At 39.5% G+C, this 13037-nt stretch overlaps 1 protein-coding gene across 6 annotated transcripts in view; it reads left to right on the forward strand.

The window, feature by feature from the left end:
- Nucleotides 1–314: 314 nt before the first annotated feature.
- The window catches only part of AADAT (aminoadipate aminotransferase), a 32259-nt gene continuing 19536 nt past the window's right edge, over nucleotides 315–13037 (forward strand). For 3 of the 6 annotated variants that reach the window (XM_040470596.1, XM_040470626.1, XM_040470636.1), the window contains exons 1-5: nucleotides 620–925; nucleotides 1611–1779; nucleotides 2776–2908; nucleotides 6628–6702; nucleotides 11041–11250. In XM_040470596.1, the coding sequence (XP_040326530.1) occupies nucleotides 859–925; nucleotides 1611–1779; nucleotides 2776–2908; nucleotides 6628–6702; nucleotides 11041–11250 (654 nt within the window). In that variant the 5' untranslated portion in view covers nucleotides 620–858. The other 3 variants (XM_040470601.1, XM_040470610.1, XM_040470619.1) reach the window with 3 other exon arrangements.

Below are 13037 nucleotides of genomic sequence, written 5' to 3' on the forward strand. Positions count from 1 at the left end.
CAACATTCCACCCTCACTCTCAAATGTTCACATCTGAAAGTTACGTTGGAAATTACCTGGGTCGCCTTGGTGACTTCCCGAGATGGTGCCCATACTTATATAATGAAAGGTCAGTATGAAACGCAACAGCGTCCAGGGGCATGAAACGCGCCAGCTGCTCTGCCAGAGAAGGCCAGCCAGGTAACCACCAGCGCAGAAATGTGGGGTGCGTACCAGGCCCAACGGAGTTTAGGAAGCCCGCTGCAATGGATCAAAGCAGCCACCAGATGGTACTCCAGGCTTAGGATCGGGGTGGACTTCCGGCCCTGCCCACCTCCCCCTTCACCCCCACCAGCCCCTCAGCAAGCTCCCAGGAGGGCGTCCAGGCCAACCCCGCCGCTGTCTTGCGGTGACTCCCAGCTACGAGGTCAAGAGTCGGGCTCCCTTTGAATGGACTCAGGCACTGGCCCAGGGGTGCAAGTGCCTCGCGACAGGCCGTTACCCCGCCCGCCCCGCGCAGAGGGCGCTGACCCCAGGCGGGCCGGCGCGCGCGGCGGGCGGCCATAGGCTGCGGCGCTGGGCGGGAGGGGGCGAGGCAGGCCCGGGCGAGGTGGGACCTGCCCCGGCCCCCGCGGTGGGCGGCCGGAGCGCGTGGGGCCCGGGCCTGGGACAGGCAGCGGAGCCTGGATTGCGGTGCGCTGGGCCAGTCTGCCACCCGGCCCAGTCCCGTTAGGGACCCAGACGCTGAGCGCAGTCCCCAGCCGGGGAGTTTCAGCGGCGGGGGGACGACCCAGGTGGCGTTTCCGGAGTTGGAAGGCACTACCTGACGCGGCTATTTTGTTTTTCTAGTTTTCAGCTACCGAAGGTTGGGTATCGGACATGAATTACTCACGGTTCCTCACGGCCACGAGCACAGCGAGAAAGCCTTCTGCCATCCGAATCATGAGTGAGTCCTGGGCTGGCGCCTCTGCTCCGGGGCGGGGGGGGTCTCGCAGAGCCACTAACGTGGTGCCTAGGGTCCGCGCCAGTTGCACCTTTTCATTAAACTGTGAAAGCCTCTGTGAGCCAGGCTCTGCGTGCAAACCTGAAGCAGGCACAGACTTTGTTTTCGGAGAACTCGTGCTGGAACGGAAGGCACCGAATTGGTTATCTCTGCTCCAGTGTAGCAATAGAGAGAGGGGCACAGGCTGTTGTGGGACACGGCCGTGCAAGAGGGAGGGTGTGCTGTCTAGAAAGGCTCTTGCCGGCAACATGAGTAGATGTTGGTTTGGCACAATGTGCAGGTGTGTGCGGAGTTGGGAGGGTCTGGTAAATTGGAGAGAAAGGAGTGAGCCTCGAAGCTTGACAGGCCGGTAGGCGCTAAATGGAGGAGGGTTTTCTGTTATCATGGCCCATTGCTTACCTTCCTGATCCCTCCGCCTTCTTCGTTGGACATCTCCAGTCTTTAGTTCCTCCACCAGTGAGGCCGTCCAGAAGAAGTTATTTTATGTTCTTATTTTCGACTAGCATTCTATCACTAGAAATTGTTTAACTTTACAGTTTTATGGACTATAATGCAATACATCGAGCTATCTCTGTTTATGAAAATCTTCACTGAAAGTGTTTCTTCTTCTCTTCCAAATTTATCATAGCTGAGACATTGAGCAGGGCACCAAAATCGGTCATCTCCTTGGCTACTGGATCACCAAACCCCAACACCTTCCCTTTTAAGACTGCTGTTATCACCGTAGACAATGGAGAGCCCATCCAGTTTAATGAAGAGATGATGAAGAGAGCACTTCAGTATTCTCAGAGTGCTGGGTAGCTATCAATAGATAACATAATTTTGTTGGTTTATTTTCATGAGTAATATTCCAAGGCCCATTGATAAAGTAGTGTGTCTTTTTTAACTGGGTATTCAACAGGTAGGAAGGTTTGGGGTAGAATTTCCAAAGAATAATTAAGAGTAACAGATGCATTGAATGCTTAACACCCCCTCCGTGACTGCTCCTTGACTTTAAATGATGGGGAGACTCAGAGAAGGCTTCTAAGAGGAAGTACCTACCATTAGAGATGAAACTGAAAAAAAAGAGAGAGACAGAGAGAGAGAGCTAGAGGAAGAAACCAGTTGGGATAAAGGAGGAAAAGGATGATCCAGGAAGAAGCAATTTTAAGTCGGGGGGTAATTTTGTAATAATTAGATTCCCTTAATAGTTGCAGACACCTATGCAGATACTTAGCCTTCAATGCAGAGGTCTCTAATTTCTTAAAACAAAGTTGGAACATACACTTTATGATTTTTCTTAGCTGGTCTTCTTCCAATGATAAAGAGTAATTTATAGAGTGTCTACAAATTATACTTCATTAAATTTTCTTTGTTCTGTGATTAAAAAGGACACTTAAATATAGCACATTATGTAAACATGAATTATGTGTAATAGACACATAGGCTTTTCTTTCCATGATACAAAGAACTTGAAATTGAACTTCTAGGTAGCCTATGGAAAATTTCCTAGGATAACAAAGAATTGATGATGCAGTTAGTGCTCTAGTGTAAAAGAGACCAGGCTTTGGAATAAGAAAGATGGAGATTCATATCTTAGCTCATTTAATGTAAGCTGACTGACTTTATGTGAATTTATTAATCTCAGTCTGTTGCCTTCTCCTATAAATAGGGATATTAATATTAGCAAAAAGCATTTGAAGATTTTTAAATTGAATATATAAAGTGCATAATATAAAGCTACCATCTAATTCTTATCTACTATTATTACAGTTTTTAATACTATAAATTTGAAAATACATTTTATGCTGTAGAATCCCCGAGCTGTTGTCCTGGCTAAAACAGTTACAAGTAAAATTGCATAATCCTCCCACCATCAATTATCCAACCAGCCAAGGAAAAATGGACTTATGTGTAACATCTGGCAGCCAAGACGGCCTTTGTAAGGTAAGACTGAAAGGAAAGGGAACCCCACATTAAGAATCATATTTATGTTCAGTGCGCCTGGGTGGCTTCAGCTCAGTCATGATCTTGCAGTTTGTGGGTTCAGCTCAGTCATGATCTTGCAGTTTGTGGGTTCGAGCCCCACATCAGGCCCTGTGCTGACAGCTCAGAGCCTGGAGCCTGCTTCGGATTCTCTGTCTCCCTCTCTCTCTGCCCCTCGCCCACTCTCACTCTGTCTCTCTCTCTCAAAAATAAATATAATGTTTCTTTAATGTTAAGAAAAAAAATTTTTTTAAAAAGAAATATGTTCATAAATACACTCCTCTCTCCTAACCACAAGAGGATCATGTTTTATGAGTTACTGGTAGTCTATCTTTACCTAGAATTTTAAACATGGAATTTAAAGACATTCACTAACCTGGTTTTTCTTCAGTGTAGATCATATGGTTAATAACCCATAGCCAGGAGTCATTAAAACAAGATTCCCATGAAGGGAATACTCAACTCCTACCAGAAGCTTAGTGAGCACTGCTTAATTCATTTGGCTCAAAGACTCAGGTTACATTTTGATTTATGTAGTTATGAAATTTCAATATGATTTTTAAATTATTTAGAGGGGATATCCTGATAGTCCTGAAGTGAAATGTAAATATTTTGCATGGCTGCTTATATAATCATCTGTGTTCACAACTGCTTACATCTGGACTTCTTGGATGTGTGCTTCCCTAGATCTCTATGTATGTCTGTCTCTGACTTATTTCTGGGTTAATTCTCGTGTTATCTCTCTCTCTGTGTGTCTCTCTTTCTCAGTTATTCCATCTGCCTCTCTCCTGGATTATAGGAAGTCTATAACCACCATTGGGGGATTTTCATAATAAAGAGACTGTACCTATGGTTCTCGATTTCATCTGTTTTTTTTTCTTTTCTTTTTCATGAATAATTAGTCCTAAAGATTCTCTACATTCAGTCTTCATATCTAGATTAAAAAGTGCTCTTACTTATCTTAAACCATAGTAGCTTTGTTTTTCTTCTTATGAAAATGTGAAAGCTGTAATCTAGTTAGCTTTAATGAATTTAAAAAAAAAATTTTTAACATTTATCTATTTTCAAGAGACAGAGAGCAAGGGGGGAGGGGCAGAGAGACAGGGAGACACAGAATCCAAAGCAGGGTCCAGACTCTGATCTGTCAGCGCAGAGCCGGATGTGAGGCTCAAACCCACTAACTGTGGGATCATGACCTGAGCTGAAGACGGATGCCCAACCAACTGAGCCACCCAGGTGCCTCAGCTTTAATGAATTTTAATTAAATTATTATTACAGCATGATGTATTGAAGTAATAAGAATATAATTTTTCCTCCCTATTTTTTTATTTAATTGGGGGAAAAGGAAGATTAGCTACCGTTTGAGTGTTTGCTTGAAGAGAAACAATTGTGATTCCATAGACTAATATGAAAAAAGGTCTTTTCAGTTAAATTCTTAGGAAGGTATACTATGAACCTTTTTTTTCCCAGAAAGATGCTCAAGACAATTTCTTTATCTGTCACAATATCCATCATATCAAAGGAAGATAGCATAGATGATCAAATACATCAATAACTCACTCATTTACACACACGTTATTATAGAGGCCTTAGTGGGAATCTGGTTTACTATTCCTTCCACTTTGTTCTCCAAGATAGATATCATTTTAGTCACCTGTGTGTCTGTCTGCATCTATTAAACAGTGCCACCAGATAATAAACAGCCCTTCTTTTCATTTAGGTTATTTGATATCCTCATGTCCCCTAATGGACATAGAAAATGTATATAATTAGGTTTTCATTTGACCTATTGACAATGGACATGCCACCCAAGTAATTTGTTTAGTCCTAGGATGTCCTGTAAAGCTGAATCACTTGGAAACTTTCTGGAGGTGGATACTGTTTGTCATATAAGGCCAAAACCTCATAAGGAAAAAGGAAAGAGAACATCCTGGGCAAAATCAGGAAACAAAAGTCAAATTGTCTATCTCAGTTGATAATGGCCATACTGTTTGTCATGAGATATAGGTTTAAGATGAGGAAGGAGAGGCTTGAACCAAGGATTGTGACACACCACAAGGAAAGAAAAGATGATTCCACAAGTTATGTAAGATTTAGTCATAAAAGACCCCCTTTGATTTAGGCTAGAAGTATCTATTGTCTAGGTCATATTGTCTGCAAAATCTCCTAAAATTTGTCAAGCCTGTCTTACCTGACCTCTAAATATCCTTTAACATTGTTGATCTTCCCATCCTTTCTGAAACACTCTTCTCTGATTCTCTCAACACCTCACTGGCCCAATTGTCCTGCCTTCTTTGCAGTGTCCCCTTCTACATATCCATCATTTATTAGACTTCAAGGCTCAGTCCTCAAACTTCTTCTCCCCTCAGTCCATATACTTTCCCTGGGTACCTCCATTCACACCCTTGTGCTCATCATAGCTAGTAACTTACACGTTCCTTCCAAATCCATGTTATCCATCTGTCCACTTGGAACTGTGACAGAATGTTTCAAAGGCATCTCAAACCAGAACATACTCATCACCTTGTCCCCCAGAGATGGACAACTTTGTGGTTCTGTTTATCAGTGAATAGCATCACTCCCTCCAGGAGTCAGTCTTCATGGTTCCCCTTCCTCATTCTTCTATAATCCATAATTGTGTTCTCTTGGCATGGATTTTCTAAATACCTCTTCAGTTTTCCTCTCCAATTCCATTGTCACTGTTGGTCAGGCTATATCTGCATCTTTCTCCAGAACTACAGCAAAAACGTTCCAGAGAATCCCAAAATTTCCCAAACGTTCCACATGTGTTCTCACTCATCTTTTATTCTTTCATATTGTTGCCAGAAATATCTTCCCAATATGCATATCTGATAATGTGACTCCTCCTTCCCAGCCTCTACCTAAAATTCTTACTGGCCTCATGTGGCTTGAATGCCAACGTGGTATTTCTCTGCCTACTTCTATCAGATCTCACGCCACCTTCCTCTTTACGTCCCACTTTAAGCCACAGACTTCTTTCAGTTTCTCAAAATGTACCTATTGTAATCCCCTATACCATCTCATCACTTCCTCAAGGAAGACTTCCCTGAATGCCTGGAATTCCCGGATTGTCCAAGTCCTCTTTCAGTGAGCCCTTATAGCATTGTGCATCTATAGTTCATAGAACTCACCATTGTTTTTAAGTATACATTTATTTAGTTATTTGGTTAGCATCTAGCTTTCCCATTGGACTAGTACCTCCATGAGGATAAGAACCTTGTTGCTCTGCTCATCATTTTGTCTCCATACCATACGCTGGGTTGGCTTAGAGTAAATATTTAGTATATTTTCAAAGAAGGAATAAAAGGAATAAATGAATTTTAGAGTCAAGCTAGTTATCTTACCCTAAAACAGAGGTTGGAAAACTATGCACAGCTTGAAAAACCAAATCTAGGCTTCATCTGACTTTATAAATAGAGTTTTGTTGGAACTCAGCCACACCTATTGGTTTACGTATTGTCTTTGGCTGCTTTCTCACTATAGAGGCAGAGATAAATAGTTGTAATGGAGATATTATGGCCCCACAAAATATGTACCATCCCGCACTTTACAGAAAATTTGCCAACTCCTACTGTAGAATCCTAATAAGCTCAAAAAAAAAAAAGGGCTCTAAGAATTGAAACAATACTATCCAACCTAACCTATGCTTCTTTTGTTAGGTGTTTGAAATGATCATTAATCCTGGAGATAATGTCCTCCTTAATGAACCTGTTTACTCAGGAACACTTCAAGCTGTGAGTACACATTTTTATAAAAGGCAACTCTCTTTCTTATAATACATAAGAAGAAAACATTGTACCTTTGGAATTATCTGTCCACTGAAAAATAAGACAGGAGAATCTTAAATGATATATGTAAAATATGTTAAGCGTACCCTCCACTTTGTACATTTCTTTTTACAAAATCTAAATATGTAGATGCTAAAATTAGGTTGTGCAAAATCACGTCCAGCTTTCTTCATGTTTCACTTGAAATGCAACTTCATTTACAAAACCGTATCTTTCCATTACCATCTTTTATTACCGTATGCCTAAGTATAATCATGTTGTATGTCAATTTAATATAACGGTAAGCCAATATGGTATAATTAGGACTTTCCACTCTAGCATTAAATTAATGGGACTATAATATCCAGAATGAGGAAGCTGGTCATCTGGCTGTACTATGCACTAATCAGAACACACCATTGAGAATTAGGTTTGTTTGGGGCACAATACTTTAGGATAGCCATGGATTGACTTCTGCATGTCCTCAGGTTAACAGAACTGGAATGAAAGGGTGGAAAATACAGGGAAGCTATTTCAACTCAATGTAATAACTTCCTAGCCATGAGCCTCACCTGGCTCCTGACTGCCTAGGGAGGTAAGGTACTTATTGCCCATCACTGAAGATTTTCAAAGTTACTCTGAACTGTCATTTAACACAAGTGTTAGAAAAGTAACTCTAGCTTAAAATAGGGAAATGAATGAGATGACCTTTATGCTCTGTTGATTCTAATATCATGGATTCTCTCTTTTTCGAGTTTAATACCGTATTTAAAATTAATACATAAAACAACAATATAGTGTTAATGAAAGGCATATTTTCTCAAAACTTCTAAGTAGGGATAAAATTGATATTATAAAAAATGCTTTTCCTATGAACAACCTGAAAAGGAAATTAAGAAAATAATTCCATTTATAATAATAGCCAAAAGAATAAATATCTGAAATTAAATCTAACAAAGGGAGCAAAAGACTGGCACCTATAAACTATAAAACACTGTTGAAAGAAATTAAAGAAGATCCAAATAAATGGAAATACATCACCTATTCATCAATTGGAAGACTTAATACTGTTTAGATGTCAGTAATACCAAAGCAAACTATAGATTCAACATAGTCCCTATCAAATTCCAGTAGCCTTTTTTGCAGAAATAGAAAAGCCAATTCTTAAAATCATATGGGATTGGAAGGAACCCAAATGGCCAAAACAATCTTAAAAAAGAACAAAGTTGGAGGATTCCCACTTCCTGATTTCAAAACCAACTTCAAAGCAACAGTAATCAAAATAGTGTGGTAACGGTATAGGGATAGACATATAGACCAATGGAATAGAATTGAGTCCAGAAATAAACCCACACATCTATGGTCAATTTATTTCGGTAAGGGTACCAAACCATTCAATAGAGAAAGAATAGTCTCTTCAGCATATCATGCTGAGACAACTGGATTTCCACATGGAAAAACAGAAATTGGACCCTGACCTCACACCTTATAAAAATTTAACTCAAAATGTATCAAAGACCTAAGTGGAAGAGCTAAAACTATAAAATCTTAGGAGAAAACATACAGGCAAATCTTCATGACCTTTGGTATGGCACTAAATTCTTAGATATGATACCAAAAACGTAGTCAAAAAGAACAAAAAATAGATAAATTGGACTTAATCAAAAATTAAAAACTTGTGGGGTACCTGGGTGGCTCAGTCAGTTAAGCATCCACCTTCGGCTCAGGTCACAATCTCATGGTTCATGGGTTCGAGCCCCATGTTGGGCTCTGCTGACAGCACAGAGCCTGAAGCCTGCTTTGGATTTTGTGTCTCTCTGTCTCTCTGCTCCTCCCCTGCTTGTGCTCTGTCTCTCTCTCTCTCTCAAAAATAAACATTAAAAAAAAATGTTTTTAATTAAAAGCTTTTGTGTATCAAAGGACATTATGAAGAAAGTGACAAGATAGCCTACAGAATGGGAGAAAATATTTGCAAATCATATATCTGATAAGGACTTAATATCCAGAATATATAAAGACCTCCTGCAACTCAACAACAAAAAAACAAATAACCTAATTTAAAAATGAACAAAGGACTTAAATAGACATCTCTCCAAAGAAGATATACAAGTAGCCAATAAGCACGTGAGAAGTTGCCCACCCTCATTAGTCATTAGAGAAATAGAAATCAAAAACATAGGGAGATACTACCTCACACCTACTAGGACAACTTTTTTTTAATGTAAAATAACAAGTATTGTTGAATATGTGGAGAGATTGGAACCCTTGTACATTGCTTGTGGAAATGTAAATTGGTACAGCCACTGTGGAAAAGTTTGTCAGTTTCTCAAAAAATTAAACGTGGAATTACCATGTGATTGATTAGTTCAAGTCCAAGTATGTACCCAAAAGAACTGAAAACTGGAGCTCAGATAATTGTACACAAATGTTCAGTGCAGCATTATCCATAATGGCAAAAAGGTAGAAGCAACTCAACTGTACATCAACAAGTGAATGGATAAAGTGTGGCATATACATATGATAGAATATTAGTCAGCCATAAAAAGGAACAAAGTTTTAACACATGCTACAAAATGGATAAAACTTGAGAACATTATGCCAACTGAAAGAAGCCAGAGACAAAAGGACAAATATTGTATTACTCTGCTTATATGTTTCTTATATCTAAAATAGGTGGATTTGCAGACACAGAAAGTTAGTGGTTAGCAGGGCCTGGGGATAGGGAGGAATGGAGAGTGACTGATTAATGAGTACAGAGTTTCTGTTTGGAATGATGAAAAAGTTGGGAAATCAATAGTGATGATGGATGTACACATTGTGAATGTGATTAATGCCATGAATTGCACACTTAAATATGGCAAAATTTTTGTTGCATACCTATTTACCACGATAAAAACTAAAGTAAAATAATTGCTTTTTCTTAATTACTGGATACTAATTAATAATTACTAAACTCCTTATATAATGCTCATGAATGTAAAACCAATGTCTACGTAAACACATGCACAAATGTTTTCACCTACCCAAGCAGAAACTGTGTGCCACACTGAGGAAATGTGCAAGTAAGCAATATGTATTTATTTCATGGCCCAATATTAATTTGTTTTATTCATGGTAGATGTGCTTTCTTAGACTAAGAATTTTTAGATTTGTCATAAATTTGTCTGGATTATTCCCACTTAGTACATAATTCCACATTTGACTGCTAAGAGTGTTTGCTTATCCTTTGGAAAACTTTATTTTCTGAGAACCTCACTAAATTATTGTTATTTCCTAAGTTTCAGGTTTTTTTTATATTCATCCAGGAATAAGACTCCACAAGATTTTTATAAAATTAGGTCTATAAGCAAGGCCGTTACTCGCCATCTCAGGCTTAGCAGTTGGTGAAATGTGAAATACTTGCACATACCCTGGTAAACTGCTGCCCTCCCTGTACCTCCTCATGCCCATCACTACCCTGGCTCCCCTGGCCCCTCCCCTAAGACCACCCTTAACTTCCCATCATACAGAATTAATGCAGGGGGCCTCCAGGACTCTATTCCAGTCAGATACTGTTTCTGATGTTCCCATGCTATATCACCTGTTAAATATTTTGAATATCACCTTTGCTAGTAACTATTTAAGGTATTAGCATAACAGATGCTTTCTGTTTAACTTGCTTTGTCAAAAAAAAAGCATTCATTAATAAACCTCTACTTTATGAATCAGTTCTAACTATAATTATAAAGATAATTCTGTCAGAAGAGGCTAGGTTATGCTGCATAATGAATGACCCCAATCGCATTGGCTTATGGCTAGAGAGGTTTATTTCGCTTATATATTCCATGTCCACCGAAAGGCAGCTGCAGCTCTGTTCGATGTCATCTCCATCCAAAGCCCCAAGCTGACAGAAGCAGTCTCTATCTGGGACACTCCCAGTTTCAGAGCAAGGGGAAAAGAGAAATAAAGAACCACAAGCTGGGATTTTAAAGCTTCTGCTTGGAAGAAACATACATCATTTCTGCTCACAATTTATCAGCCAGAGCAAGACATAGGACTGGTCAATCCTGACACAGAAGAGCAAGGAAGTATACTCCTTCCTGTGGAAACTGGCAGGAGTTTTTGTCGAACAATAATGGAATCTACCCCAGGGCAACGATAAAATGAGAATATACAACATCAACCTTTGCAGCATAGAGCTGAGTGCAGGTTTATATGTTTAAGGGTCTAAATGGTAACATTCTTGGTTAGTATAAGAAGAACCATTGATGACACATTTTGTAATCATGTCTGAACTTGGGCTTTCCTTTTTTTTGTGCTCAACAGCTAATGCCACTGGGCTGCAACATTATTAATGTTTCCAGTGATGAATATGGTATTATTCCAGGCTCCCTCAAAGAAGTACTTTCCAAATGGAAACCAGAAGACTCAAAAAACCCCAAGAGAAACACCCCCAAATTTCTTTACACTGTCCCAAACGGCAACAACCCTACTGGAAACTCATTAACAACTAACCGCAAGAAGGAAATCTATGAGGTATTTTAAAAGAAGGTGTATGTGGCCATGTTCTTGTTTATTTTCAACGTTTGAGAAGAGTACTGTGCAAGCTCTCTTATTAGCCTCTTGCTTACAAGGAAAATAGCTTTTAATAAAAGGAAGTCCTCTATGCCAAGGGCTCTAATAAATTTAAACACAAGAAATTACTCCATCCTTTGTTAACTATGAGATTTTTCTTTTCCTTTAATAGATTATTTTCATATAAAAGGAAATAGTATTTTTGACCTGATATTAAATTTTAGGAAGTTATTTAATATTTGACCGCAAGTTTGATTTTCATTATTTTATATTTATATTTTCAACTTGTCAATTTTCTTTCCTACTCCTTATCATTTCAGGTTACAAAGAAATTCTTTAAAAATAAAAGGAATGCTCCTTTTGTAAAGTCTCCTTTAGGTACCAGACTATGATGCCTAAGCTTCCACTATAAACATTTTTTTAAAAAATCAACCACAGGGGTGCCTGGGTGGCTCAGTCAGTTAAGTGTCCAACTTCGGCTCAGGTCATGATCTCCTGGTTCATAGTTCAAGCCCCACGTCAGGCTCTGTACTGACAGCTCAGAGCCTGGAGCCTACTTCAGATTCTGTGTCTCCCTCTCTCTCTGCCCCTTCCCTAATCTCTCTCTCTCTCTCTCTCAAAAATAAATAAACATTAAAAAAAATTTTTTTTAGGGGTGTCTGGTGGTGGCTCAGTCGGTTAAGCATCTGACTTCGGCTCAGGTCATAATCTCGCAGTTTGTGAGTTCATGCCCCGCGTAGGGCTCTGTGCAACAGCTCAGAGCCTGGAGCCTCCTTCAGATTCTGTGTCTCCTCCTCTCTCTGCCCCTCCCATGCTTATGCTCTGTCTCTCTCTGTCTCTCAATAATAAATAAATGTTAAAAAAATTTTTTTAATAAATAAAAATTTTAAAAAATTTTAAATATCACACACATACCTAGCTATACAAAAATCTTTGAAAAATAAGAGAAGTATGCCTTTTGTAAAGTCTCTTTTATGTACCTGATGATGTTCCCTAGGTTTTTAGCTACAAATAGCTTTTATTTATTTATTTATAATTTTTTTTAATGTTTATTTATTTTTGACAGAGAGAGAAACAGAGCATGAGTAGGGGACGGGCAGAGAGAGAGGAAGACAGAATCTGAAACAGCCTCCAGGCTCTGAGCTGTCAGCACAGAGCTGGACGCGGGGCTTGAACTCACAGACCACGAGATCATGACCTGAGCTGAAGTTGGATGCTCAACCGACTGAGCCACCCAGGTGTCCCAGCTAATAAGTTCCAAAAAAGGGGTACCAGGGTGGCTCAGTTGGCTAAGTGTCTGACTTTGGCTCAGGTCATGATTTCACATTTCATGGGTTTGAGCCCTACATCAGGCTCTGTGCTAACAGCTCAGAGTCTGGAGCCTGTTTCGCATTCTGTGTGTCCCTCTCTCTCTGCTCCTCCCCAGCTCATGCTCTGTCTCTCTGTCTCAAAAATAAAAATAAATGTAAAAAAAAATGTTTTTAAATAAGTACCAAAGTCATGTTAAACTGTATAGACTGTACAGTGGAATCATAAAGAAAGCTTTCAAACAGTTTCTTTCACTCATTTATATATATATTTTTTGAAGTATTGTCTTATTTTTCACGCATTCCACAGTTCTGTCCTGAGTTCTCTTCTTATTTACGTATTACTCCCAGATAGTCTCATCCAGTTGTATGGCTGTAAATTTCATTCTATATCATAGAAACGCCTTTCCCCTGAACGCCAGACTTCTGTATCCAACTTCT

Source organism: Herpailurus yagouaroundi, unplaced genomic scaffold (genome assembly GCF_014898765.1).
Source record: "Herpailurus yagouaroundi ecotype Mexico unplaced genomic scaffold, PumYag 28, whole genome shotgun sequence".
Lineage (NCBI taxonomy): Eukaryota > Metazoa > Chordata > Mammalia > Carnivora > Felidae > Herpailurus > Herpailurus yagouaroundi.